The sequence below is a fragment of the Manacus candei genome, unplaced genomic scaffold, assembly GCF_025592945.1.
Source record: "Manacus candei isolate 608988 ecotype Guabito, Panama unplaced genomic scaffold, ASM2559294v1 h1tg000050l, whole genome shotgun sequence".
NCBI lineage: Eukaryota > Metazoa > Chordata > Aves > Passeriformes > Pipridae > Manacus > Manacus candei.
In genome coordinates this window covers 13,199,714-13,226,988 of record NW_026138098.1, presented here as the reverse complement: position 1 = coordinate 13,226,988, position 27,275 = coordinate 13,199,714, and the positions used below count along the sequence as shown (strand labels likewise).

Genomic DNA, 27,275 nt, shown 5'->3' with positions numbered 1-27,275 from the left:
GCCCCCTTTTTCCTGAGGGGCAGTGACGCCACTTCCGTCCGACCTTTGCCCTTCGCCCTTTGCGTTACTTCCGGCCGGCCCTCCGCGTGCGCCTCCCGGTCCCGGCGCCGATCCTGCTCCTCTCGCCTGGGCTTCCCCACGGGAGCGACCCGGGACAGGTAAGAGTGTCAGCTCTGCTCACTCCAGTGGGGCTCTGCTGCCGGCCGTGAGGAGCTGTCTGTGTTGCTTGGCGAGCCCTTAGGTGAAGCGTGCCTTGATGAACTGTAGTTTTGTCATGTGTTTTCACGTTTACAGGAGTTTTATATGTCTTACAGACAGCATAGTGTTTCAGCGCTGATTTCTGTAGAACTACTGTTGGTTAATAATAATGGTATAAATAATAGCATGAGCATAATAATAATAACAACAGTCTAAGTAGTAAATAAGAATAGCTGCAGCTATTACTGCTTACTGTTATTTATTATTAATAATAACGTGTTCATTGTGACCTGATAAATAAGATGTTGTTTACGGATTGAAACAGTAAGGTTAAACATCCATTGTGTACCTCTGCACATATACTTGCAACTTGCACAAAGAGGTATCAAATTATATTAACCCATAAAGGTAGTATCCAAAAAGTAGTATCCAAAAAGTAAAAATGCAGACCAAGTTTAAGTAGTGCTTTGCTCACAGCCTTCTCCTTGATGACTGAACCTCTTAATTTCAACTTGTCCACTGACTCTAATAAATATTGTTTTAGGAAATTTATGGTTAAAGCAGTCCTATGAATACATATTCAGTGCATCTAAATGCCTTAGAAATTAATACTTTAATACTTCAGTTTAGTAGAATTGGACAATAGTAAAAAGTGTTAGGGATGTGCATATTTAGATGGACTACTGTAATACTTCAGTTTAGTCAAATGTTAAATACATTTGGATAAGAGTTGCTGTTTTGTCACTGACTACTTGTGGAGCAGCCATCCAAAAACTTTCTTTGTTTGGGTATAGTGCACTCTTATGTCTCTTGGGTGTTTGTGAGGAACAATGTACCAACTGTACATTTCATCTCTGTTTTGCCATTTGTCCCATAGCAGTGCAAGGATGGCGTCTTTGGAAGAAAACTTTCCTCGAGGGGGTATCCAGAAAAAACCCGCAGAGAGAAAAACGTCCAAGCCAAAGTTAGAGCAGGACAATTTGTTTGATGTACGTTGTTTGCATGTTCTTGATTAACTTCTCAGAGCTCTTCTGCTGTCAGAATTTGACCTGCAATCCTTCCTACCTGTTATTTCTACAGTAAACTATAGAAGGCACTCCCAGGAATAGATTGCTGCTGACATTCACCTTTCTCCTGATCTCTTTAAGATCCCTAATGTCTGATGGATGTTGAATGTGATGACAGAGAAATTTCAGTGAAAATTGTTGATCAGGCTTTAGCTTTTAAACTTTCCACAAGCATCTTATCCCAAAGTACTGTGTAGCGAGGCTGATGTTACTGGATATAGGCTAAATTTGGTCTTTCTCTTTCTGTTAGTAGAGTGTAGTGCAGATCATTTGTTTCCATTCCCAAGATTCACAGTTTTATAAATAATCAGCCTCAGTCCAAAGAAGATACTTTGTAAGACTTGCATGTAGACAGACATATAGCAGTTAGCAAGGCGGTTCTCTTTTTTCCTGTAGTCCTAGTATTTTCTTCTGATTTTATTCATGGCAGCAGAGTTCTGCCTTAGTGCAAAGTTTATATCTTTATCCGCTTTTATTTTCTCCCTCTCTGCTTATAAACTGCTAGGTTCACCATGAAGAAAAATCCCAGAAAAGAAAAAGGAGCCAAAAGGATCAAGGAAAGCAGAAAAAGTTCAAGGCAGACAAAACAGCCACCGCTAAAGACGATGTTGTGAATATTGGACCACTCACAATTCAGGTTGGTGCATAAGTTTTTGAATTTGTGTGCATCTCTTTTCTGGGCTGCATAAAAATGGCATTTTCTTCCTCCCTAAATCTGTAAAGTGTATCAGTGATTCCGTACAAAACTGTGTTTATCACCCTGTTATCACTGGCTTGCCAAGATGTCCATAGTGTGCCATTCTTTCTGCTTTCCCAGGCGCTGTGTGAGGACATGCTTCTCCTTGGGTGTATAAAGGAGATCACTGAGTACGAGCTGGTCATCAGTTTGCCCAATGGTCTTTTGGGATTTGTGCCCATCACGCAGATCAGCGATGCCTACAGCAAACTGCTGAGCCAGCAGGTGGCCCAAGGAGAACTCCCAGAGGTAAGACCTTGGACTGGGGCTGTGATCTGTGCCCGGAGCTAAGGAGTGTTAATACCTCAGAACCAACCCTGAGGTCTTGCTCAGGAGTCTAATGTCTGGTCACCAGTTTCACAGCTGACTTGATTTTGATCACCTGCAGCCCTTAGCCTTGGCTAAATAATCCTTGAGCTTTGTAAAAAGCCTGTTGAACATAAAGAGATTTTTTTTGTTACCTCTCTGCTGCTGAAGCTAAATACTGATCCCTGGCTGTAGGCAACAATGGGAAGAAGTTAGGGAGTTGATTGGAAAATGATGTGAGGGTGGAAGCATTTCTCAGGGGCCCGAGGAAGAACACGGTCCTTGCAGTTTAGTTGTGTGTTGGCACGTGCCATGTGCTGCTGCGTGGTGCTAACATAGGCTGACCTTGTTTTGGAACCTGCTTTTTCAAGCTAACTTTGCAATGATCCTGATAATGGCTGATTGCTAGAAAGAAAGAGGATGAAGTAATCTGTTACCCTGTCTCTGGTGTCAGCGGTCCATAAGTTTTCCCAAGGTGTTTTGGATGTGGGATCTGCACTACCGTGTTGATGGTGGTGTTTTTCTCTGCTAAAGAGGGAGATGAGAGTAGGGTCACTGTAAGCATTGGAGATGTTTCCTCAGCTGCAGTCTCCTGAACTCCAGTGTTCATTTTTAAGCAAAGCCTGTCAGTCTTGCTGACATAACACAGTGTCATCCCTGCCTCTCTGTTGAGATCCTGCCGTTTGAGGCATTTCCTGCTTTTTATTGTAGCATTGACAGAGAAACAGGACTTTCCTAATGGATTTTGTTTTCAAAAGCTACTTCAGTAACAAATTCTGGCCTTCTTATATTATTTGATATTGTAAAATTTGTATGTTTCTCTCTTGATCATCTTGCTGGGCAGGGCTTGAATTCGCTCTCGGACGTGTATTCTCCGGGGACACTGGTCAGGTGCATCGTGACCAGCGTTGAGAAAAGTGATGATGGACGTCGCAGCATCAAATTATCCATTGACCCCAAGAAGGTCAATAAGGGCCTGAATGCCTTAGCCCTAGCAACAGGCATGGTATGTTTTCTGGGTCTGTCACAGCCCCTCCAGGCTCTTGCACAGTTTGTGGAGAACATTTTAGTTTTCGATTGCATGGGGTCAGAGCAGCATGTGGAGCTGCTCCCAGCGTGGAAGAGACCTGGAGGGGAGAGGGTGGTATTGGTTCTTGTCTTCAGGTTGTCACTCATGAAATCCATTCACCTGATTCTGTTTCAGTATGGACAAGTTATTTAATTATTTCTTCATGAGTAGGCTTCTTTGTTATTTTTGTGGAGAGTAATGTACAATGTGCCTTGCAGAGGTGCTTGGTTGTTTAGGTTTTGTGTTTGTACCTGTATGACTGTAGGCATGTGCCTGCAATTAGAGCACCTGCTATTTTTGAGGATCACAGGTTTTTTCCTACTGGTTTGTGATCTCCATACATGCATAGTTGGATAAGGGTAGAGTTGAGATCTCACTGCCAGATGAACTGTGTAGTAAGAAAGAATGTAGTGTTTTTTCTGTGGCTCTGGAAAACTTAGTTCTCTGTCCATATAAAACAAGTGAGTACTTGGATGGGGAATCTCTTACTAGATGTGCATTCTTTGAAGACTCAGCTGTTTTGTAATGTTACTGAGTTGCAGTGCTTCCCTCCCAACAGCTGCTCTCTGGCTCTGTATCTAGTGTGGAAGACCATGGCTACCTCATAGATATTGGAGTCAGTGGGACTCATGCTTTCCTGCCTCATGAGAAAGCCAAAAATTACATCAAAGCACTCAAGAGAGGTAAGAAGTGCAGGAGGATCTGTTGGGGTTAAAATGGAGGTGGATAATGACAGGGATTGAAGTGTGTTACATCTACAGTGTTCGTGCACCTTGGTGGGATTGGGTCAAAGTGGAGTCTTTGCAGGTTGCTGAAAACAGCAGTTTTGTGACTGGTCTGCAACAAGCCTTTGTGTTTCAGTCTGGGTTCTGACAGATGACATTACTGTTCCAAGCCCATCCATCCCTGCTGGAAGTAAACTTCACTTAGATTGAGAGGAGTTACAACCTCTTAAAATAGAGGGAACTCTGAAAGGAATCCCTGAGTGTTCCTGGTGGAGGTTTTATGCTGTGACTTGTCTTTGTAGGGCCTGACTTGAAAATAGGCCAGAACCTGACCTGTGTCATCGTGGAAGTGAAGAACGAGGGCAGAGTGGTCCGTTTGTCCATTGATCGGTCAGAGGTTGCTGCATCCCTTGCCACAGAGAAACAGAACTGGGCACTCTCTAACTTACTACCAGGGCTAGTGGTGAAAGCTCGAGTGCAGAAGGTAAGTTCTGGTTTGGGTTTCTTTTGTTGAATGTGTTTCTTTTGAGCCTTGTTGAAGGCAGGAGACAGGTGAAACAGAGACAAAAGCTTATGGTGTGGAACATTTCTGTTTGGGCTCTTAACATTAGCAGACATTATTATCTGCTAGACACTCCCTCCACCACATTCACCTGAGGCCTGATCTCTGTTCTGGTTGTGAGGCCGTAAGTATAAAGGCTTCAACCTGAAGTTGGTGATGAAGTTTGAAGCAGAACAGGATCCTTTTTGTGCTTCTGTGGCCTTTTCCTAGGTAAAGTATTCAACAGGGTAGCAGTAGTCTTCAGGGTACACACAGGATTATCAAAAAATTAAAGGATTGTTTTTGCAACACGGTGTACAAAGCAGAATTTTTAACAGTTTTCCTGTCTCTTATGATGTGCTTGTTGATTAACACTGACAGTGCTTTTTCTTGAACTGTGTGAACTGCTCTCTGTGCTGCATGAAAACTTGAGTGCAAATTTTTTTTGACCCCTTTTCTTTCCCCTTCCTAGATGACCCCGTTTGGAATGAAACTGACATTTCTGTCTTACTTCACTGGCATTGTGGATTTCATGCACATGGACCCGGAGAAATCCATGAACTATTCTCCAGATCAAGTGGTAAGGAGGGTGGAGGATGGCTGGAGTTGGTATGTTGCTTACACCATCTCTTACCTTCTCCAACATTTCTGTGGAATTATCTCTGAAATCTTACTACTGATAGCTCTCTTTCCCACCTTTTACTTGAGTTACTATCATGGCTTCTTTAGAACTGTGAAGAGCAAAACCATTCCTGGGTTACTGGAAGACTTATTTAGAAAGCCTGAAAGACTTGCAAGGGATAGAAACACAACTTGTGTAGTCATGTTCCCCTCCCTGCAGTAATATCAGACTACTCTGTAAACAACAGACAAGAGCAAAAAATCCCTGCTCAGTAAAGTTGTTAGAGCTGAAGTGATGACTTAGTTTAATACTGGAAAATGCTTGTATGTGGACAAAGAGTTCAGGTACCAAGCAGAATGTCTAAAAGCATGAGTGATGTGCCTCTCTCCTGTTTTGCTCACAAACCTGTGTGTAATGAACACACCATCTTCTCCCAGGTGAAGGCTTGCATCCTGTCTGTGCACCCCGGCTCCAAGGCGGTGCGGCTCACGCTGCGTCCGGCCTTCCTCCACCCCGGGGGATCCCCCAACCAGCTCTCCAGTGACCGTGTGGGGGCCGTGGTGGAGGAGTCCACAGTGAAAGCTTTCTATAAGCAGTTTGGTGCCCTCTTTGAGCTCGATGATGGCACTCTTGCGTTTGCACGGGTAAGTACCAGGCTGGTGGGGCGAGGCCTCCATATCTATCTAAACCTTCTGGGAAAGCAGGCTAGTAGGAGGTTTTATTTTCTACCTGTGTGCTCTTTGGGAAGCATTACAAACAAAATAAGATATCATGGAAGATATTTGTCAAATCATACATCCCCCGTTGTTTGAATTTAAATGTATGAGGGCTGTTGTGGAAGAGCTGGTAAAATCTGCTGCACAAAGAGAATGTTAGAGGAACAAATTTGTCAAATGCTGCCACTTCAACCTAAAATCTATATCAGTCCTTCCACTTTCCAAACACTAACTTGTAATTTCTTTGTTTCTAGTTGAAGCATCTTTCAAAGAACAGAAAATCGTTTAAACCTGGGGCATTTAAGGAAGGATGCAAACACAAATGTCGGATCATTGACTACAGCCTGATGGATGAGATGTGTCTTGTCTCTCTGAAGCAGTAGGTATCAAGGACTGTTACAGAAAACTGGTTGAAGGGTGTGGCTGAGAGTGGAAAATATTACATTGCTTCGCTGGAGTGGAACTTGCCATTTGGGGGTTTTGACTTGTATCTCTGTGTCACGTTAGGTTGCATGTCTTCGCCATACTCTTTGGAATTGAGGCACCATCTATAAAGTTGGTGAGCTGAGGCACAGGGAGGCTAAATTACTTCTACCAAGATCAAGTCAGAAGACTATGGCTGAACAGGAAATTGAATCTTGATCTTTCAGCTCATTTGGCTCCTCATTCTCAGTATTTCCATCTGTGTGGCTTTAAGCAAAGCAGATGATGGGTTCTCCTTTCATGGGGAGACCTGTGTGACTGTCACCTGGAATGGAGCTGGGTAAACCTCCCTGAACTTTATGTCCAGAGAGCTATTTTGGGAGATAGGTCAGTTGGAGTAAAACACAGAACTTTGGAGTTGTAGAGCACTGGGTAGGGTGCTGAATAATGGATATTTGGGACAAGTCAAAGAGGGGGCTGTCTTGTCTTATCCCTGCTTTGTTTCAAGTTGACTGATTGGTCTTCTCTTTGTGTCTCTTTCCTAGTCAGATTATTGAAGCACGGTTTCTGCAATACCAAGATATCCACACAGGGGATGTGGTTGAGGTGAGTTTCTGAAGGAAACTGTAGTTTCTGCAGTACTGTGTGGCCATTAAGCTGAGGACAACGATGTAGCTAATGAGTATTTCTTCTAATATGTATGTGCAACTTACAGTGCAGACTAGTGAGATGAAAATGAGAAAAACCTTTCCTTGCAAGACTTAATTAATGGAATGCAATACTTTCCCCCAGTTTGTTCAGGGTTTTGTTCATGATACGGCCAAGGCAATCAAGTTTTAACCATGGTCAGTCTTCTATTTATGGTCTTTTTAGAAAGGCTTGGGTGAAAGAAACCAAACCTCACCTTGCACTCCAAGTAAAAGTTGGTTTATGAACCATCACAATCAGCTGATGGGCAGAAAGTCACTCAGTTATGATCATTCTTGTGTCTGAGTCATGGCTGTGTTGGCTATGTCTATGGAAACAGTTCTAGTTTTTCAGTCATTAGGGCTTTTGCAGAAGTAGCTTATGTTTAAGGAGAAGAGGCTGTACAACAACCAGAGTATATAAAAGTTAATGGGTCAGATTGGTTGGGTGAAGTGTAAGTTGGTCTAAGATTATCAGTTTTTTGAATGTGATTAGATTTGGTGACAATAGGTACTGTAGTGTCTTGGCTGTTGCTACCTACCTGTGCAGAGTCTGTTTTTCATGCTGAATTTGCTGATTGTTTCCTCTGTTTTGGGCTCTAGGGCAAAGTGCTTTCTCTGAAACCCATTGGGATGCAGGTGAAAGTAGCTGATGGGATTAGAGGACTTGTGCCATCCCTCCATCTCGCTGATGTGATCCTGAAGCAGCCTGAGAAGAAGTACAACATAGGAGATGAAGTCAAGTGTCGGGTGAGAGCTGCCAGACAGGATCTTCAGCTGCTTTGCACTCTTCTGTTCTGAGTATTTAGCAACTGGATTGATCAGGAAAGGACCGACATGCTTTTTGAACCTTTTTGTACTCCATTCTTGCAGGTGCTAGAGTGCAATCCTGCAGGAAAGAAGCTGATCCTTACTCTAAAGAAAAGTCTCATCCAGTCAAAGCTTCCAGTCCTTACAAATTATGAAGATGCAAAACCAGGTCTGATCACACATGGCTTTGTGGTGTGTGCAAGGGAATTTGGCTGCATTGTGAAGTTCTATAATGATGTCAAAGGTCTGGTACCCAAGAATGAGCTGAGCTCAGAACCCATATCTTGTCCAGATAAAGTCTTCTATGAAGGCCAGGTAATTAATGTACCTATGCTGTGCTGTGTGTTTGAATGCAAAATGGAAATCTGCAGTTCACTCCAATGTGGGTTTTTCCCTGAGGAACCAGCTACACCAAGAGATGTTTATGTCCTTTCACTTAACTGCTTAATCGTGCTCCATTTAAGCAGATTAGGCTGTAAAAAGGGCAGCTCGTCTTCGAGTGTGTCATAGGCTTGCCTTTTTTTCTGGGCCCTCTCTGTTCTGATGTGTGGGAGGCAGCATGGTATGTGATGCAGGGACTACATGTGGTTGAGTTACTTAGATCTCAGTAGAAGTTTTGGGTTTCTAGGCTGCAGTTGCTTCTAAGGAAGTTAGAACTCTTAACTACAGAATCATAAGGATGGTGTTTTCTGCCTCTGCATTATTGTGGTTTTCCTGTTGGTTTCAAATCCCAGGCACTTTGGGAACCATGTTCACCAAGTTCTGGTCTTTGTTGTGGACAAGCTTATAGCGATCTCAGCCATCTTCATTATTTTTTTCTGGTGCTTTTGTTTGTCTTTAGTCCTGCTGTTTCTTGGCTGGCTAAGGAGGAAGGCAATTTTCTAGTCAGGTTTTCTGACTGCAGATCCAGAGGTCTTAATTTTATTCTCAACTCTGCAACAGAGCTGCTACATACTTTTAGCAAGTCATTTGATTATGTACTTCCATTTTCTATCTGTGTGGTTAGAAGGACTTCAGTCTCTGGTTGAACCTGTTAAGTTGTAGTCAGTGACCTGCTATCCTCAGGTGTGAGAGAGAAGTGTGTGTATGTGTATGTATTTTCCTGTCTCATTCTGTAGGTGGTAGCACACTGAGGAGGAGAGTAACCTCAATTAAACTTCTCTTTTATCTTTTTTTTTTTTTTTGCTGCAGGTTCTTAAAGTAATGGTCTTAAAATGTGAGCCCCAGCAGGAAAGACTCTTGTTGTCCTTCAGGTTATCAAGCAAGTCTGGCCCTGAGGACAAAAGGGAATGTACTTCAAAGGAAAAACAGGAAGTGAAATATCAAATAGGAGAGGTATTGAATTCAATGACTGATTCCTTTTTTACCTTTTCCTACTCATTTTCCATATGCTTTGGTATCACTGTGAACAACTTTACTTCAAGGAAAGCTGATGGTGATCAGGAAATAGCATTAAATGTACATTTCTTATTGTGTGGTTGGCCTCCTGGATCAAAAAGAACATCTCTGGTTTCAGAGGTCAGGATAAAGGAGTCCCAGGATAGTCCTTCTAGATGTACCATTTAGTGCTCCTACTCCTAGGTGGAGTCCTGTTTTTTTCCTGGATGCTGCTGATGTTCTCACTCCAAAAGCAGCTGCTTTTGCTCCCTGGAAAAAGACAACATCAGAGAAATGTTTTGAAACACTTTCTTGTTTTTGCAATGAACACTTTCCAACTCCCTGCAGATACTGGTAATACAGGAACAGGACAGTTCTAGATTACATTATTCCTTTCACCCTTCAAATAAAAAGTCACAACCAAGAGACTGTTTCTAACTCTTTATTTTTCTGGGAACTGAGAATTAGTTTTTATTTTACTATCAATGCTGGCATGCTTTTTAGGCTCAGCCCTGTTGATGTGAGAATTTCTCATATATACCTGGGAGGCGACATCAGAGCCTCTACAGCACAGCATTTGGTACTCTGTGCATCAAAAGAGATAACTTCAAAAACACTTGGTATTTTATATTGCTGTATTATTCTCTTTTCAGATAGTTGATGTGAAAGTCTTGAAGAAGAAAGATAATGGGTTAGAAGTTTCTATCTTAGAAGATGAAGGCAATGTGGTTGCCTGGATCCCCACGCAGCACCTCTCTGACTTTGTTGCTACCTCCAAGCTCCTGTGGCACTGTCTTCAAGAGGGAGATGTCCTGCCCAGGGTTATGTGTCTAAGTGACAAGGGAGAGCACATTGTATCCTTTGCCACCTGAACCACTCAAAGTGGGGGGAAGGAGATATCTGCCAGGAATCCAGAATATCTGCAACAAACAGAAGATACACTAGTTAGTGTGTTGAAATAGAAGTGCCTGTCGAGCTAGTGATATGTCAAAGAGTCATTATAACTTGTGCTAAAAGTGAGGCTCATCTGCTAGAATCCCTTCAGAACCAGGACTTGGTTGTGAATTGGCTGATTTTCCCAGCCAGCTTCTGGGCTGTTAATCTTATCACAACCTTAGCAAAGGTTGCTGTTCTTATACCCAAAATCAGAATTGAAAAGTTAGGAAGTTGATATTTCTGGTATGTGGAGCATGTGTCTTCAGTGCTGAGCAACTTTAAAGACATCAGTTGCTAAATTTTTGTGTGGAGAGATCAAGACAGAAATTGGAATTGCCACACTTACAGCTCCTGTATTCTGTAGGTTGCAACAAGTGCTCTAGCCCAAAGGTTAGCAACACCAAGAGATTTGCTTGGCATCATGCTCCTTTCATTCATCTTTTCTGATTTTTCTTAATTGGTTGTTCAGATCTTGAGCAGAAAGTCTGCAGTGATTTCTGCTGTACAGGAGGAGCAAGTTGTGAGAAGCTTCTCTGAAATCCAGCCTGGCATGCTGTTGACTGGTTATGTGAGGAATGTGATGCCCTTTGGGGTGTTTGTGGAGTTCCCTTTTGGTGTGACAGGACTGGCACCCAAAGTGGTAAGCGATGCCTTCACTGCAGTAAGCAGCATGTGTGTGATGAGGCTGCTTGAAACACGCTTTTAGCAAGGGAGGGAACAATTGGGTTGCAGACCCTGCATTTGCACAGCTTCTTCCTGTAGGGTAAAAGGTTGTAGGTTTGCATTTTAATTCACTTCCAAAGTGAAACAAAGGGCTTTATTCAAGTGAGCTTAAGCTTCAACAAGGACTTCACATGGTTTAAGTAATTAATTTTAATTGATGGGGCTTTGTTAGTCTGTGTTAATTTCTCTTATGCATTTTCGAAGTTTTAGCTCAAACCCTTCTGAATAGCACTGTAGGTGGTTGATAGGTAGCAGCTGTGCTCAGTAACCTTTGTCCCTTGTTTCCTTTGCACAGAGCATGAGTGACAAGTTTGTGACAGACACCAAGGACCACTTTGTGGTGGGACAGACTGTGATTGCGAAGGTGATGAGCATTGATGAGGAGAAGCGGCGTGTGCTCCTCAATCTGAAGGTGTCAGAGTGCAGCTTGGGTGATTCTGCTGCAGAGAGCTTTGCCCTCCTGAATCAATATTTCAAGGAGCTGAAAGAAATCAGGGACTTGTTGAAAAGAGGTAAAAGATTGCACATGTTCTGCTAAAAGGGATCATGTCAAAAAAAGGGGCTCTAAAGGAACAAGAAGGGAAAACCATTTTCTTTTAAGTAAAAGAAAGGTCAGTTCAATCAAAGACTTCACTTCCAAGAGTAGTTTATTAGAAAAAGGATGTGTATGCAGTGTCTGCCATTAACAAGTGGCTTTTTGGAAGTACAGCTGAAACAAACCAAAGAAGCTGCTCTTTTCTCTGAAGTTTGCTAGGTCTCTTGCATTGATTTTGGGTTGAAGCTTAGATAATTAAAGTAAGGGGATAGATAGATATGCTGTGAGGTCCATATACCAAAAGAGGAAGGGAGATAGAATGGTACAAAAGCATGGTTTCCATGAAGGGCATGGAGCTGGTAATAAGGAAGGCCAGGATAAGATTGGATGTTCTGTGAACTGGAACCTTTCTCCAGGCTTGTGTATTTTGAAACTGGCAATGGTTAATTTTTAGTACTCTCTGCTCTTGTATTTTAAGAGCCTTAACCTGCAGGCCTGATTTTTTTGGTTATCTGCCAGATGTTGAACTCTAAAGAGCTTATGGATATTGAGCAAGCTGTGAAACTTATCTAATGTGCCAGTAGAGGTGGAAGCGTATGGTTTTGTTGTGGTTTTGGTTTTTTAAGTGGGAGAGTGACTCATGGAAGTCTAGGAGTTTATTTCTATGTGCCTGAGTGCATTGCTGCAAAGCACCAGTGAAGCAAAACAGGCTGCTCAGTGCCCAAACGTGAATTTCCCCCAATGCCTGAAAAGGGAGTGATTATAAGCATTATGGGAGGCTCTCATTGCGTGCAAACTCATGTTTTAGAAACAGGCACTTGAGCCCTACCCCTGGTAATTACTTAGTCTAGAAAAAACAGTACTGGTGCCTGGATAGGAGGGTGATAGATGTATAAGAACGAGCGTGGACATCATATCAGTTTTCTGTACTGAAAAATGATGAAAGAACCCAAGTCAGTGCATCAGTGTAACTAGCTATGACATTAGAAAGGCTGGGCAAGTTATCTGTCTGATGGTAGTGATTTTTTTCCCCTGGTGCTTTCTGAAGAATAGTACATCTATATAAAGTGAAGGATGCTTTTGGAGGGCTAAAATAATAAAGGAGAAGGCTTTGTTTTAAGAAGGATTTCCTTCCTTGCATATTACACACAGCAAGCAGCAGGTACTCTTACTGTGTTTAGGCAAATAGGACTAGCTTTGTCCATAAAAATGAGGAGGAATCATTGACAACTAATGATGTATTATTTGTATGCTGGTAACTCATACCTGATGAGAACTTATGATTTCTACCTTATTCTAATGGTGCTTTTTTAACAGTGACAGTGAAGGACGTTTTACTGCAGTCAGGAACTGTTCCTGCTTATGTTATAGAAATGTGCATTTGTGCATGCTGTGATCCTCAAGTTGTTTTTTATTGTTGATATTTGGGCGTGGGATGCCTGATTTGCACAGAGGAAGTTTTCAACTGCCCTGAGCCTTCGCCAGGATCTGCTTAACTAGAAAGTCCAAGGCACTCCAGTGCTTGTGATAACCCAAACCCAGCACTCACATGAGCATGAGTTTGTTCAGATAGATTTGCTACTTGTATTACAGGTCCTCCAGCAAAGGTTTTCTCACATGCTGTTTTTCTAGTGTTATGTACACTGGACGTATTGCAGTTGATTTTAGCAAATTCTGACTTTGCCTTTTTAGATTCTTCTTATATCCAGTATTTTTTAATGTTTTGTTACCTATAATTGTGAAGTGGCAGGTCTGTTTTGTGGTTTTAGTATTAATCTACTTTGCTTTCACCTTTTTCTATATGCAATGCTGTGTGCCAGTGTTTCTATAAGACTGGAAATATTCTCTCCAAAGTTATCAGATCCTTATTGTCAAAAAAGTGTTTCTACTTTGATTAACTCTTAGAATTGACTTTGTATTTCTACAGATTCAGGAGCCTAAACTTTGTTTTCCCTTATAAAGGTGGATATAGATGCTTGTTCATGCACCACTGAGTAAATGTGGAGGATTGTCTTTGTTTTGCAAAGAAACAGTGTAGGTAAAACTGACTTCCCGCTTTTTTCTTCCCTTAATTTAGGGGAGCCCAGCATGGCCCAAGGCCTTTGTGAGTTGGTGCCTGGGAAGGAGCTGCAGCTGGTCGTGCAGGATGTGAGGGAGGATGGCTCTGCACTGTTCAGTGGCAGCTGTGTCACAGGATTGACTGTAACCGCCACTCGCTACCATGTGGGAGGTGAGGGTCTTTCCTTACCTTGTGTTGGTTTTCAGACTTGTACTTAAAAACTTCTGTCCTGAAATGAATTCTGCTGATGGGGAACTAACATGGGAGGAGTCTGATCAGAGTTTGGATGGCCTTGAAGAGTAGTTTAGTTTCTTAATGTCTTGCCAACCCATTTGTGTGATTCAGAAAACTTAATATAAACCTACCTGTGCCTCTGTTAACCCCACCTCATATTTTGAGGATCTTGTAAGGTCTAGTTTGTGCCCTGAGATCCTTAGTTGAACCATACTGTATATAGACAAAGTATTAATACAAGCTCCAGCTTTCATGTTTTTTTTCCTTCTTGCTTTAGAATGATATTTCTTGTATGCTCTATCTGAAATTGCTACCAATTTCTCTTGAAAATCTATGTGACTTTAAAGCAGGACTGCAATTTCAGTATTTTTGTGATTAAATCAGAAAAGTGTCATATTATGCAGAACCAAACAAGTACATGCTGAGGTAATGAATATACTAGTGAAAGCAAGATAAACTGCTAACTTCAGCAGGAGTAATAGCAATTCTGTGTTCCGAAGAGTTTTCTGTTTTCTTATTTTTTTCTTTTCCTTTTTTTCCTTAGCAACAGATAGACTAGAGATAGTTTCATGGAAATGTTAGGAAGATCTTTTTCAAAACCTATATTATCTTAAGTTTGTTTTTAGTCAGCCTTGTCTGCATTATTTAAGAATTGTATCTTCATAAAATCAATTTAGCTTTTCCATGAAAGCATCAGACTTTTTTCCAAATAAAAAGCTCCGTTTTTTTTTCTCATTGCCATTAATGTTGGAAGAATCTTTTCTTAAAGAGACTTATTATACATTTGGTACTAAGTTGACTTTGTAACTCAGGTAATTAAGCAGTTTTTGGTCTCCAGGAAATTAAACACTTCCTGTTTGTCATGTGCTGCTATCTCAGTTGCTCAGAATTCTCTGTCACCAGGATATAAGCTCTTTATTCTCATTTATAGATAAAAATATTGTCCCTGGTAAGAAAATGAAGGTGTTGGTTCTTCATGTGGATGCCCCCACATCCGAGGTGTATGTTTCTCTTCGGGAAGAACTGTTAAAGCAAAGACCCAAGCGAGTATGTGTTCAGTTTTTGGATCTGTGTGTTTCTGTTTGCCTGGCAAACTCTACGTGAATAATAAATGTCAAGGGGGGGCTGTTTCCTCTTTTAGAACTCTGGGAGAGAGGGTGGAGGGAATCAAAATCTCAGCAGGAGAAGTGACTATCTCCATTTCTGTCTAGCAGCTCAGAGAGAACTCCCAGCACTCTGCTGTTGTGCAGCACATTGCAGAACAGTTTGCCCTGGTGTCTCTGTTGGAAACAGGCCAGCTGGCAGCTGTGCCCATCCCATCTCACTTCAACGACACCTTCCGCTTTGACTCAGAAAAACTGAAGGTGGGACAGACAATCTCTGCAACCTTAAGAGCGGTGAAAGAGAATGACCACGGGGTCTTGTTAGCAGTGCAAGGCCCAGCAAAGAAGAATGTTTTTGTGAGGGTCCGGAATGAATCTGAGACAGTGTTAGAAGAGATGCTTCCTGCCGTGAAACACTCGCTTTCCCCAGGGGATATTGTTACTGGGACCATTAAATCTGTCAAACCAACCCATGTGACAGTTGCTATTGATGACAAGCTGACAGGTTCAATCCATGCATCCCGGATTCTGGATGAAGTGCCCATAGGCTCTTTTCCAACATTTACTCTGAAAGCTGGACAGAAGGTGACTGCTCGAGTCATTGGAGTTAGAGATGTGAATACTCACAGGTGGGAAAACATGTACATGATATCGCTTCTGGGGGAATGCAAGGGGTGAAACAGTTACTCAATTCAAATCATTTAGGCAGTTCCCTCAGTCAGCAGATGCTGGTACAGCTGCCTTTGCTGGAATAGTTGAGGCTTGAGGAAATCTGCTATTATATTTCATCCCAGATCCAGGTTTCAGTGAATTATCTTTCTACTTGTGTTGCTGTATTTATCTTGAGTATAGATTGCAAGGAAAAAAGACGTCTAAATTCGAGCTAAATTTGCTGGAGTATTTTGGTTACTTAAATTGCCATTGAAATAATACTAGGAAGAACTGGAACTGGAAGGCTCTGGTAGTTTTAGAGGACTTGCACCTGGGTTTTCTTGTCAGTGCAGAGGAATTAAATGTGAGTGACTGGGGCCTGGGGAGAGCATGAGAAACTCTGATCCTTTTCCTCTTCTTTAGGTACCTGCCCATCACCCATCCACACTTCACTCAATCCATTCCAGAGCTCAGCATTCGACCAAGGTAAGTGTTGGCCTCTTTGTGTCTGCAGATGCTTCACAGACTTTGTATCTTTGAAGGTTCCCTCCCTTGTACCTCCTATTTGTGAAGGAGCTGGCTATGAGCAGGGACTTCCACGTGTATGCAAGTGAGGCAAGGCCTCTTACTCTCTCTTTCACACTAAGTTGGGCCTGGGAGTTGTGTTCTCCTAGCATGTGCTCTTGTAGCGCATGATTTCCTTTGAATGTCCTTTTGGCTTCAGGTTCTGACAATCTGGACTTTGTCATGTCTAGTCATCTCAGAAAGATTCCCTCTTATGGCCAGAGAAGAATTAATTCCTTGCAGAAAGATGCAACTGGGAGGGGATGGGGATGAATGTCACAAAGAAATTGTCTTGGTACTGGTTCACCATAATTTCCCAGGCTTCTAACTTCCATTTTCATCATTAGGACCAAAGCTGCGTCACTGATGTCCTCTCTCTTCTTTTGAGAACAGTGAAAAAGAAGGGGAAGTCACAGCAATGCTGAACCTTAAAGAAGACAATGCCTGCAAGAAACTTGGACTCTACAGTGTGGGACAAACAGTCACCTGTTTTGTAAAAAAGGTGAGATCAGAGTCTTCTTAGGAAATGTGTTGGGGGAGGCAGCAAGTCCGGGTGTCCTCAGGGGCTTTAGCTAAACAGTGATGCTATTACTTATTATGAGAGTGGCCCATACCAAGGGCAGTGTCTTACAGGGAAAGTAGGAGAAAGAAGTCAAACTGTTCTGTACTTGATGGAATCAAGCTGACTCATCCTCTTCAACACGCCTGTTTGTTGCCAGCAGTTGCTTCCCACCTTGCACTTGAGCAAAATGACCTTTGAGTCTGCCACAAACTGCACTCATTGCTGATGCCGTGTGCACTTGCCTGTAAACCACAGCAGTGTTATGCTTGTAAGAGTAGACTCCAAATCACCATTTTTGCTGGGTGAAAAAGCCAAGGCTGGACTAACTCCTTCTAGCCTTAAAAATTTCTGCCAGGAAAGGGTTTTTTTTCCCCCAAGGTATCATGCTGTCTTTTCTGGTTATTTCGTGTCTTCTTAGTATAACATCCTCAAAAATTGGCTGGAGGTAGAAGTTGCCCCTGACATTCGAGGAAGAGTTCCTCATCTGCTGCTGTCTATGAACACCAAGGTAAGAGGCTGTTACAGGTGAGCTACACATATTTCTTTTTTTAATTGTGCTCATGGCCACAAGTAATGACTGCAAACACTTGTGACATCTGTGTGAACTCGTAACCCAGTGCTCTGCCCTTTAGGCATCACTGCCTCTCACTGACAAGTGAGTACTGTGCCTGTAGCTTGTTTGGCTTAGGGTAGCAGAGCCATTGGAGCAATGCTGAGCTATCAGTCAAATGTGCACATCAAAGATGTGTATAGAAAGTGTAAAAGTTCATAGAAGAAACACCTGTCAAGAGTTGTACAAAGCTCATTTTCTGGAAATAAGTGGAAATATGTCTTTTCTTTCAGGTCTTAAAACATCCAGAAAAGAGCTTTAAAATTGGCCAGGCAATATCAGCTACAGTGACTGGAACAGATGTCACAGAAACAAACCTCTGCTTGTCACTCACAGGTATTGTGGAGCATTAATAGCAAGACCCCACCACATACAATCCTTTACTCAGAAGTGGGTTATCAGGTGAAGATAAACATATTCCCTTCTGCTCTCAGACATGAGATGGTACATTTGTCAACATTTGACAGTTATTCTGGATCTTGGAATTGTTCAACTAGGGTTGGCCTAGTTTTGACTATCAAGGCAAATGTTGCTGTGAACTGAGAGATTTCATAGACTGCACCTTGCCAAAAGGTGGTGGGTTTGATATGTAACTAAGACAACTAAAATTAGCTTCACTGACACTATCACTCCCGCTGCTTCATATTTTCAAGTGTTATGAAGCCCTCTCCCTCCTTCACTTTTCCCAGGAATTCAGTCACTGGAGCAGGGCACTGTCACTGTAGGCATGGTAACAAAGGTGACTCCACATGTCGGTTTGACCGTTGCACTGCCAGGTGGGAAGACTGGCAAAGTCAGCATCTTTCACCTGAATGATACTTACACAGAGAATCCTCTGGGTAACTTCAAAGTTGGCAAGATTGTCAGGTCAGTAAATCTCTTCCTTGTTCCCTCAGGCTTTAAAGCTTAGAAATATCTGCCTTTGGTGAGAGGCTTTCCACTGTCATAAGATGATGCCAGACTGTAAGGTCCAGTCTGTGGCTAAGAAGAAATGCTGACTTGCCTTATGTACATTTGGGTGAAAGTCTTGTACTTTCCATTTGCGAAGAAGCCCCTTTTCAACTCCCTTCTCGGGCTGTCTTTTTGAGAGTAGCTACTCTTAGCTAAGGTGCTGATGGGACTGAGGGAAGCCAGATATCCCAGTTCTGCTTTGAATTGCTTGTTTGGCAGTTCAGTTGTCTTTACATTTGTAATGCACAAGTAATTGCATTTCCCTGCTTCACAGACTTTTTGGGAATGCTGGAGAGTGCAACAGGCCAAGTGATTCAGATGTAACAATCTTTAACTCTTTTGTATTAGCAATAGAGCCTGAGTAAAGTAAGTACATGTGTTTCAAAAAGCCCTTTGGCTGGTTTTATGAACTGTTGTGTCATGCGGGTTTACATTAGACAGCAAGTGCTCAAAGGAACAGAATGCTTTGTTTCCTCTAGAGCTGCATTCTGCTAGTGAAAATATCTATTTCCTACCTGTGGCTTTTTTTAATGGGTTAAAAAGCTTTGTTTTCTCCCCTTACTCTCCCATGCAGGTGTTACATCCTCTCCAACGAAAACGGCAAAATCCAGTTATCTCTCCGGCAATCCCGGTATGTGTCATCCCTCTAGTCTGTTGGTCTCCTACTAGGGAAGAAAAGGATAGTGAAATACAGTAACCACTGGTTTGGGCACATCAGTGTAAAGTGTTAAAAGGACAAGGACTACATTTTTTTTTAAGGGATGATACTTGTTCCTACTTCAGAACAACTTTCCTGTATCAGCAAACATGGAAGTGTCTGACACTTAATGTAGAGCTGCTCAAGAGGGTTCAGATTTAATTTCTGTTTATTGTAGTTCCTAGGCCTGACTTATCTTGTTTGTTTATTTAGGAAGAAAGGGAAAGTTCTACCATTGAATTTGCAATACAAACATGTTATGCTTCAGTGTTCAGCTGCATTTTAACCATTTTGATTACATAGCAGACTTAGCCCTAAATATCTCTTAAAACTGAGCCTCTTGCCTTCTTCCTTGTTGAACAAAAATATGTAAACCATGTGGAATGAAGTATCTTAGAAATAAGTGGGGCAAAAAACAAGCAAATGATGTGCAGAATTTCAGACAGCATTTTACTCTCCTCATTTTCTTAGAGGAAGCCAGGCTGATCTGTTTGGCTTTGTTTGCAGCAGCTTGTATATTCCCTACTGCTACGTATATCTTGGCAGAGATGCTGGTAGTCCATTAGTACATTTGAATAAACTGAAGGGTGTCTCTGATCCAGAATGTTTTCCAGAGAGTACTAGCTGTTGTTAATACTGATCTTTTTTTTGACATCTAGAGCAGTGTGGATTATTCAGGAAAGTGCTGTAGCTTCTAACCTCTCTTTTCTTTCAGGCTGAATCCAAAGATCTACAGCAAAGTGGAAGATGTTGAAATAACATGTATTAAGGATGTTAAAAAAGGCCAGCTAGTGAGAGGCTATGTCAAATCAATCACTCCATCAGGTGTATTCTTCGGGTGAGTAACCTAATGTGGTGGGTTCACCTTGGCTGAACGCCAGGTGCCCACCCAGCCACTCTATCCCTCCCCTTCTCAGCTGGACAGGGGAGAGAGTAAGGTGGGAAAAGAAAACAACACAAATTGTGGGTTGTGATAAGGCAGTTTATGTTTATGCAAAAAAGACAGCAAAAACAGTGTGCACAAAGCAGGAGCCAGCAGTTAATCTCTGCTTCCCATGAGCAGTGGTGGTTGGCCACTTCTCTGAGGAGCAGGGCTCCAGCACGTGTAAGGGTTGTCAGCAGGCAGCCATCAGAGACAATGAGTGCCTCTGGTCCTGCTCCTTGCCTCAGCTTTTATATCTGGGTTAACGTCATATGGTCTGGAATATCCCCTTGGTCAGTGTGGGTCAGCTGGCCTACTTGTGTCCCCTCCCAGGATCTCTCCCTCGATTGAAGAAGGAATGTTACAGTGCTGTGCTCAGCAGTAGCCAAAATGTGGGTGTGTTATCAACACCCCTCTAGCTACCAATGCAGAGCACAGCACTGTGAGGGCTACTGTGGGGAAATAAATTCTGGCTCAGCCAGACCCACCACACGTAAGAATATTATTCTGGCAGGTGATGTGTTTTGGAGAACTTACTTAGAATGTACAGTTGTGGAATCTTGTTTGGGGATGGTCTCTGGCATAATGTGATGTCACAAAATGAATTTCCTCCTGGAAGTCAAGATGTCATTGATACTTTCTTGAGCCTATGAAATTAAAGTAGGGAAAGTTTCTGTGACACTATACAGAACTAGTGATGCCACAAATACAATCACTGCACCTTATTTCTCCCCCTTCCCCCATGGAATATTTATTTTTGGTTTTCTTCCTCTTCTCAGCTTGTCCACTTCTCTTCTGGGCCGAATCCTGTTCCAGAATGTTTCCCCTTACTTTGTACAGAAACACTCCTTATATGAAAAATACCTGCCTGAAGGAAAGCTGCTCACTGCTAAAGTGCTTGGGTAGGTCCAGTGTTCTTTAAAAGGGACCATGAATTAAGAGAAAGGAGACAATGGAGGAGGAGAGGATCTAAAAAGGGAGGATAAAAGACAAGAAGGTTTGAAAGAATTTCAGATACTTGCAGTCATTGTAAGTGCTCTGATTTTTTTTCTTCTTTTGTCCTGCTACTCCTGTCAATGAACCACAGTGTAAATGGAAAAGAAAAACATATTGAGCTTTCTCTCCTGCCTGAGGACACTGGGATGCCAAGTGTCTTGCCTGAATCCCTAGGCCTACCACAATATGGTGCAGAGGAGGAGAAAGGAGAGGCACATAGTAAGAAAAAAAGTGAAGAGCCTAAGTTGAAGACAAACAGGAGAAGAGGAAACTCTGAAAGTGAGCAGGTATGAATGTGATTGCACAACTCATGCTAAAAGATTTCTTTGGCTCAAATATGAAGGGACTAGGAAGATCCACTGGGATGAGGCTGAGGAATTATACAGACTTGTAAAAAAAATTAAATTGCATTGGAGATTAGCAAAGGTCAGATACTGTTCTTTTTGGGGGGGAGCTGAGATAGCAGCCCACTTGTGTTGCCTGTGTGGCATGTCCTTTTGGTCTTGACACCCTGATGTAGGTGAGTGCGGGTTTAATAATCCGCTGTCTCTGTTATGTGAGAGGATAGTGGAAGATGTTCTACCGGGGCATTGCCCTCTCTCTGCTGTCAGGCTCTTTACTTAGTGATAAGAATTGCCTTTAAGATCATCACAGTTTTTGCTCTCCACCATCCATTCATTTCCCGTTCTTGCAGGAGGCGAAGCCAAAAAAAAGGAAAATCTGCCCAGCAGATGAAAATGACAGTGGAATTGAGGTATATTACCGTGAGGAGGATGAGGATGACCAGGAGGAAGAGGCAGCTAAAAAGAAATCTGAGGTGAGAAGTTTGTAGGAGCCTGAAATGACTCTCTATCCCTATTGAGATGTCACTTCTGCGTTGGATGACAGTAAGTATCATTGCTGCAGATAGGAGTGATACAATATGAAAATGGCTTGAGATGGCTTGAGTTTAAATTACAGCAAAGGTGACCACAGAGTTAATGGTTTTGCTAGTAGGCTGCTTGCAAGTGTAAGAAGTCAATAGTACTGGCCAGAGAGATGCCACAAGCAAGGAGCAGTTGTCTTATCTTAGTGTAAAAACAAAATTCAAGGCATCTTCTGTCTTCCTACAAACAGATAAGGAAACCTGGTGAAGCTCCCAGGCTGCAGGTTTCCATGGGCTTCACCTGGGATGAGGACATGAATGCACTGGATATACCTCTGGTGAATCAGAAGGAAGAAAGCTCAGAGAGCGAGGAGGACGAGGATCTGCAGTCCAAGGTACTGTATTCTAGTGTTGTCTGCATAGGAGACACCAAACAGTGGCTGCAATGTGATGTTTTGGTGTTTGCATGTCTGTCTGCCCCATAGCAAAGCCTTCTAACCCAAGGGAACATCTCTGACAGCTGACACAGAACTTGTTTAACTACTCCGAACACTGGAGTTAGTAGCAGATATCTCTGAAGCAGAGGAGAAAAGGCACTACTTTAGCATGGCTGCATGAAAAATAGGGCTTCTCACGTTGACATTTTAACAAAATGAGTATTTAAAGTCTAACAATGTTTTCATGAAAGTGAAATTTTTTTGTATTTGATGTCAGCTCTGTTTTTTACTTTCTGGAGTGTTGTAAATTTACAGGAAAACCTGGAGGTGAAAGACTTCTCAAATTACAGTCCTCTTATTTAGAAAAACACCAAAAAAATCTTTTATGCTCTAACCTCTAGAAGAGTTTTCCAGTGTGAGCAATTCAGCAAAAGCAGAAACCAGCTCATGGACTCCTTTCATGTTTGATCTTCAGGATTTCCCCCATCCTTCAAAATTCACCTCTGTGAAGGCCATATGTGGCCAATGCTTTGTTGCCCAAGGTAACAAGGCAGAGAACTATGGCACTGTCACTTCCCAATTTAGATCTGAGTCACCCCAGTGATCCAGCACCATGCCCCAATCTTGCATAATTTCTTCCCATGTATCCTGGATTTTTATGGAGTGAAGGATAGTGGTGAGTATTGACCTGGATGGTAAAGATGGAAGAATGAAAGGGAAGTGTGAATCCTGCAGCTGGGGGTGCCAAACTAGCAAAGTATTTGGTCCCTCAATGTATTTCTTTAAAAGAAAAGGCATTTAATTTACTGCTGCTCTTTCTTGAGGTGTGAACAGTGTATGGAGGGGTGGGGTGTGTGTACCGTTTTCCTCTTATCTTAAGCAATTGGCTTCATCTCTTCCTGAGGAAACTTCCTATCCTTGGACATAGTGAGGCCTGCCTATTCCCACATGAAGTGCCTGCACTTCCTCATCCTCCTGTTTTGCTCTTTCAGTTAAAGAAAAAAACAAAGAAGGAGAAGGAGCTAGAGAAGCAGAAGAAGGAGAAGGAGCTTTGCAAAGTAGAGGCAGCTCTGATGGACCCCACTCGACAGCCCCAGTCAGCAGATGACTTTGACCGCCTGGTGCTGAGCAGTCCCAACAGTTCCATCCTCTGGCTGCAGTACATGGCTTTCCACCTCCAGGCTACAGAGATTGAGAAGGCCAGAGCTGTAGCAGAGAGAGCACTTAAAACAATCTCTTTCAGGTAATAATGGGGCTCGTGATGGGGTAGTTATGAAAGAACACTGGTAGTATCAGTATGTGTGGAGTGGCAGAGTCTGTTTCAGTGAGTTCAGAAGGATTAAATGGTAGCAATTGTCAGCTGGTCCTTTGAAGGTCTGGCCTGAGTCACCACAGTTGGCCTACAGCTGACCTGCTGCAGCTCACAAGCACAGTAGCTCCCAAAGGTGGTACTGGGTGCACAGACATTCTTCTGAGCAGTCAGAACGGTTTGGAAGAGCATAATGCTTTCAGTGATGTTGTCCTTAAATCAAAACATGAAACAAACTGTGAAACTCTTGTCGCTTTTGCCATAGGGCTGCACCTTAAATCATCTCTACTGCATGATTAAGTATATTGTGCTTTCTTGAATCATCCTTGTGGTTTTTAATTACAAACAACAGTGATCAAAAATTGTAGTGTGAAACAACTGCTGTGCTCTGTTCCAAAAGTGGTGTTTCAGGGAGCAGTATGTCCTCTTTCTTTGTCCTGGAGGCAGGCTGGAAGTCAGTGAGTGTATGCAGGGTGGTTTGCAAAACCTGTTGAAGACTGGCAAAAGGCTAAATATTGTTCATATCTGCTCTAAGGGAAGAACAGGAGAAGCTGAATGTCTGGGTAGCTCTGCTGAACTTGGAGAACATGTATGGTACTGAGGAGACACTGATGAAGGTCTTTGAGAGAGCTGTCCAATACAATGAACCTCTGAAAGTCTTCCAGCATCTGTGTGACATCTATGCCAATTCTGAGAAGTACAAGGTAAGGTAGTGCAGACAGGTCCCAGGCACTTATCCCATTCAGTCACACCAGTAAACTTTGAATGCTGGCTGTGTAAGCTTCCAGCTGGCAAATGTTAGACCTGTCCTGTTCCTAACTGGAATTAATAGTTATGATTGACAGCAGACAAGGATGCATTGATGCTTTTCTGTCATAAGTGTTTGGAGATACCTGACCTAAGAATAAGAGTTTTAAAGCTACAAGTCTTAGTTATGAATCTGTGTGATCTAAACCAACTCTGCCCTTCCAGCAAGCAGAAGAATTGTACCAAACAATGCTGAAGCGTTTTCGTCAGGAGAAATCCGTGTGGCTGAAATACGCCTCGTTCCTCTTGAAGCAAGGCCAGACTGAGGCTACACACAGACTTTTGGAGCGTGCTCTCAAGGCTTTGCCCACAAAAGAACGTAAGCACTGTGCCCCATCCTTAATGTGGACCTTAATGGTGACAGGTCTCCAGGAGATGGGCCACTCTCTGATATCTTTGCCTGTGACACCATTTGTAATAAGTGAAAAGTGCAACCAGTTGATGCTGAACATGCTGCCCTTGTCTCTCAGGAGGGGAAATATCAAGCTGGATGTCAATGCTAAATCCACCTGTAATAGAATTTGCTGTGATACACAAAAACAAAGCACTCAGAGCAAGGGCATCTTTGAGCTTTATGGCCATTCACTTGGTCTAGTCCTAGGTTTGTGGGGCTGCCCGTAGATGCTGCATGATACATTTTGAATGTAAGAACAAACCTCTCCTGCAGAGAGCTGAAATGGGAAGTGAACTGTGACCCTTCTCTCTCCCATTTTGATCCCACCTTAGTCCAAGACCACTTTACAACAGAGCCTTTTGTCTCTGGGTGGAGGTGGTTCTGTCTCTGTGCTTGCCTCTGTTTGTGTCATTATCACTTGTGTTTGTTCATATGGAGAGAGCTGCTGTGATACCCTAAGATATCATTACTTGTTCCAGATGTGGATGTCATTTCAAGGTTTGCACAGCTGGAGTTCCGTTTTGAGGACACAGAGCATGCCAAGGCCCTCTTTGAGAGCACCCTCAGTAACTATCCCAAGCGGACAGACATTTGGTCCATCTACATGGACATCATGATCAAACATGGCAGCCAGAAGGAAGTACGGTGAGTTGTGGTGCACCAGGCTGGGAAGGGGCAGAACACAGTGTCTGGAGGGACACTCAAAAAGAGCAGAGGTGCCCTGCAGTGTGAGGTTGTACAGGGCTTCCCAGAGCAGAGCAAAAAAGAATTTTTATCGCCTAGACAAAGTCTTTGCTGGGACTAAGGAGACTCCAAAGAGTTCCATAAGACAGAGGGAGTCTGATTGGCCTGCATGACAGAAACTAGAGGCCTTGCACTGAGGTTGATCAGTCCCTCTGGAGGGATTGCCTTATATCTGAAGGGTGAGATCAAACCCTTTTATATCTTGTAGCTTTTTTTTTCTGTTTTCTGAGAGTTGATGAAAGGAAGTAATTTTCCACATCTACTTAATGAATGCAGGGTCCAATACAGTGAACAGATCTTTGCTTAAGTTGACCAGCAACCTTAGAGTTCTGAAAGCAAATAGAAAGCTTCTACTTAGAGATTTTGGCCAATTGTCAGGAATCTCTTTCTTCAAGCACAAGCACTTCACAGCAGATTGTGTATTTCCCCTAACTTGTTGTTAAGACAGGGTACAGGGCTTGTATTGAGTGCTGCCACTGACACAGTGATCTGAATCACTTTGGTTTCTTGCAGGGACATCTTTGAGAGAGTCATACACCTGAGCTTGGCACCAAAGAAGATGAAATTCTTCTTCAAACGCTACCTGGATTATGAAAAGAAATTTGGTACAGCAGAAAGTGTCCTGGCTGTTAAAAGAGCAGCACTTGAGTATGTGGAGACCAAGAGTTCCCTTACTGACACCTAAATATGGTGCAAGTAAAAGCAGAGAGACTTGATTCTCCATGCAGTGTGGAATTCTGCTGTGACTGTCCATGGACAGTGAATTTCTGGAGAGTGTTGGTCTATGACCAAACCAGCCTGGAAAGAACAAACAATGGTAAAGGTTTGCAGCTTTGTCCAGATGTTACAAATAATCCTACTCTGTTGATGACACATTTTTAAATACAGACTGGTTTATATTCAAAAGACATATCAGCCATACCTGTTCTACTTTCTAGGGGAGATAGTGCAGTTATGGTGCACTGATTTTAAGTACAACGTCTTATAAATTGATTTCTCTCACTGTCAAGATAGCAGAGAAGATTCTTGCCTTTTGGATGAATTAACACTTCAAAAGATCTATCTCAGGTGCCTTTGTGCTCCTAGGAATTGTCAGAGCAGCACAAGATTGTGGCGTAGTTGAAGTTTGAAGGGATTTCTGGAGATATCTGGTTCAAACTCTTCCTCAAAGCAGGGGTCAGCTAGGCTAGGTTGCTCAGGTTCACATCCTGTTTGGTTTTGATTTCCCCAAGAATGGAGACTTCACAACCTCTCTGAGCAACCATCTGTTGTAACAAGCTGCCAGGGATTGATGACAGAAAAAATTGTGATTTTCAGTAGTCATTGTCTCTTAAAAGAAATCACTGAAGTCAAAGAAAAAAGCGGGAGTTTTGTGCCGAAAAAAAGTCATCCTAATCTAACCTTCTGCTTGGAAAAAACCAGGTGTCTTGCTTACTTGCATAGGCTCTGTCACTGATGTCAGTGCCTTATGGTCCATATCCTTATGATTCTATTCTTGTTACTCTCCACTAAGATGTGGATGTGATCATCCACGTTTTACAGAGGAAAAGTTCAAGGCAAGGGGAGAAGCAGAGTATGCAAACAGGTGTGATTACCCAGCATAGACACTAGTGAGTGGGTACCCACCTTTAAAATACCAAACTTGAGGAGTCTTACTCATTGTAGGTGCTTTGAACTCACAACCAGAGCTCTGCAGGACCCAGCTCTTCCTCTGTGAATACCCAGTGTTGGCAAGGCTGAATGAGTCAGCATTTATTTCATTCCCAAATCCGTTGGGATCCAGAAACAAGTAATTTCACTTCTTGCCCCTAGGGAGTGCAGGATACTATATTTGGATTTTGCTTAATGCTCTTGTAGTGGAGGAAGCTGACTGCAACATCCAGTAGCAGCTGCTGCTTTT

The 27,275-nt window shown here is 42.6% G+C and overlaps 1 protein-coding gene across 3 annotated transcripts; it reads left to right on the top strand.

The window, feature by feature from the left end:
- Nucleotides 1-63: 63 nt before the first annotated feature.
- Nucleotides 64-26,283, top strand: PDCD11 (programmed cell death 11). Of its 3 annotated transcripts, none has more exons than XM_051800678.1 (36): nt 64-158; nt 1,076-1,187; nt 1,771-1,902; nt 2,083-2,250; nt 3,152-3,313; nt 3,936-4,059; nt 4,404-4,585; nt 5,115-5,222; nt 5,702-5,908; nt 6,235-6,359; nt 6,949-7,009; nt 7,693-7,839; nt 7,963-8,214; nt 9,091-9,234; nt 9,930-10,130; nt 10,682-10,852; nt 11,231-11,447; nt 13,548-13,700; nt 14,695-14,810; nt 14,978-15,495; nt 15,941-16,003; nt 16,475-16,583; nt 17,062-17,151; nt 17,487-17,589; nt 17,943-18,120; nt 18,779-18,835; nt 19,617-19,739; nt 20,603-20,725; nt 20,911-21,106; nt 21,514-21,636; nt 21,936-22,079; nt 23,114-23,364; nt 23,966-24,134; nt 24,403-24,556; nt 25,111-25,276; nt 25,889-26,283. In XM_051800678.1, the coding sequence occupies exons 2-36, from the start codon at nt 1,086-1,088 to the stop codon at nt 26,058-26,060; spliced, it is 5,511 nt and encodes a 1,836-aa protein (XP_051656638.1). In that variant the 5' UTR covers nt 64-158; nt 1,076-1,085; the 3' UTR covers nt 26,061-26,283. The 3 variants fall into 3 exon arrangements, with proteins under 3 accessions (XP_051656638.1, XP_051656636.1, XP_051656637.1); XM_051800676.1 differs by having other exon boundaries at nt 14,975-15,495; XM_051800677.1 differs by having other exon boundaries at nt 67-158; nt 1,079-1,187; nt 14,975-15,495.
- Nucleotides 26,284-27,275: the final 992 nt, after the last annotated feature.

Coding starts and splice junctions, on each gene's coding strand:
- PDCD11 (XM_051800676.1), top strand. CDS start 1,086: ATGGCGTCTTTGGAAGAAAACTTTCCTCGAGGGGGTATCCAGAAAAAA. Junction 2,251..3,151: donor CCCAAGGAGAACTCCCAGAG/GTAAGACCTTGG, acceptor CTTGCTGGGCAG/GGCTTGAATTCGCTCTCGGA. Junction 7,840..7,962: donor GAGATGAAGTCAAGTGTCGG/GTGAGAGCTGCC, acceptor CCATTCTTGCAG/GTGCTAGAGTGCAATCCTGC.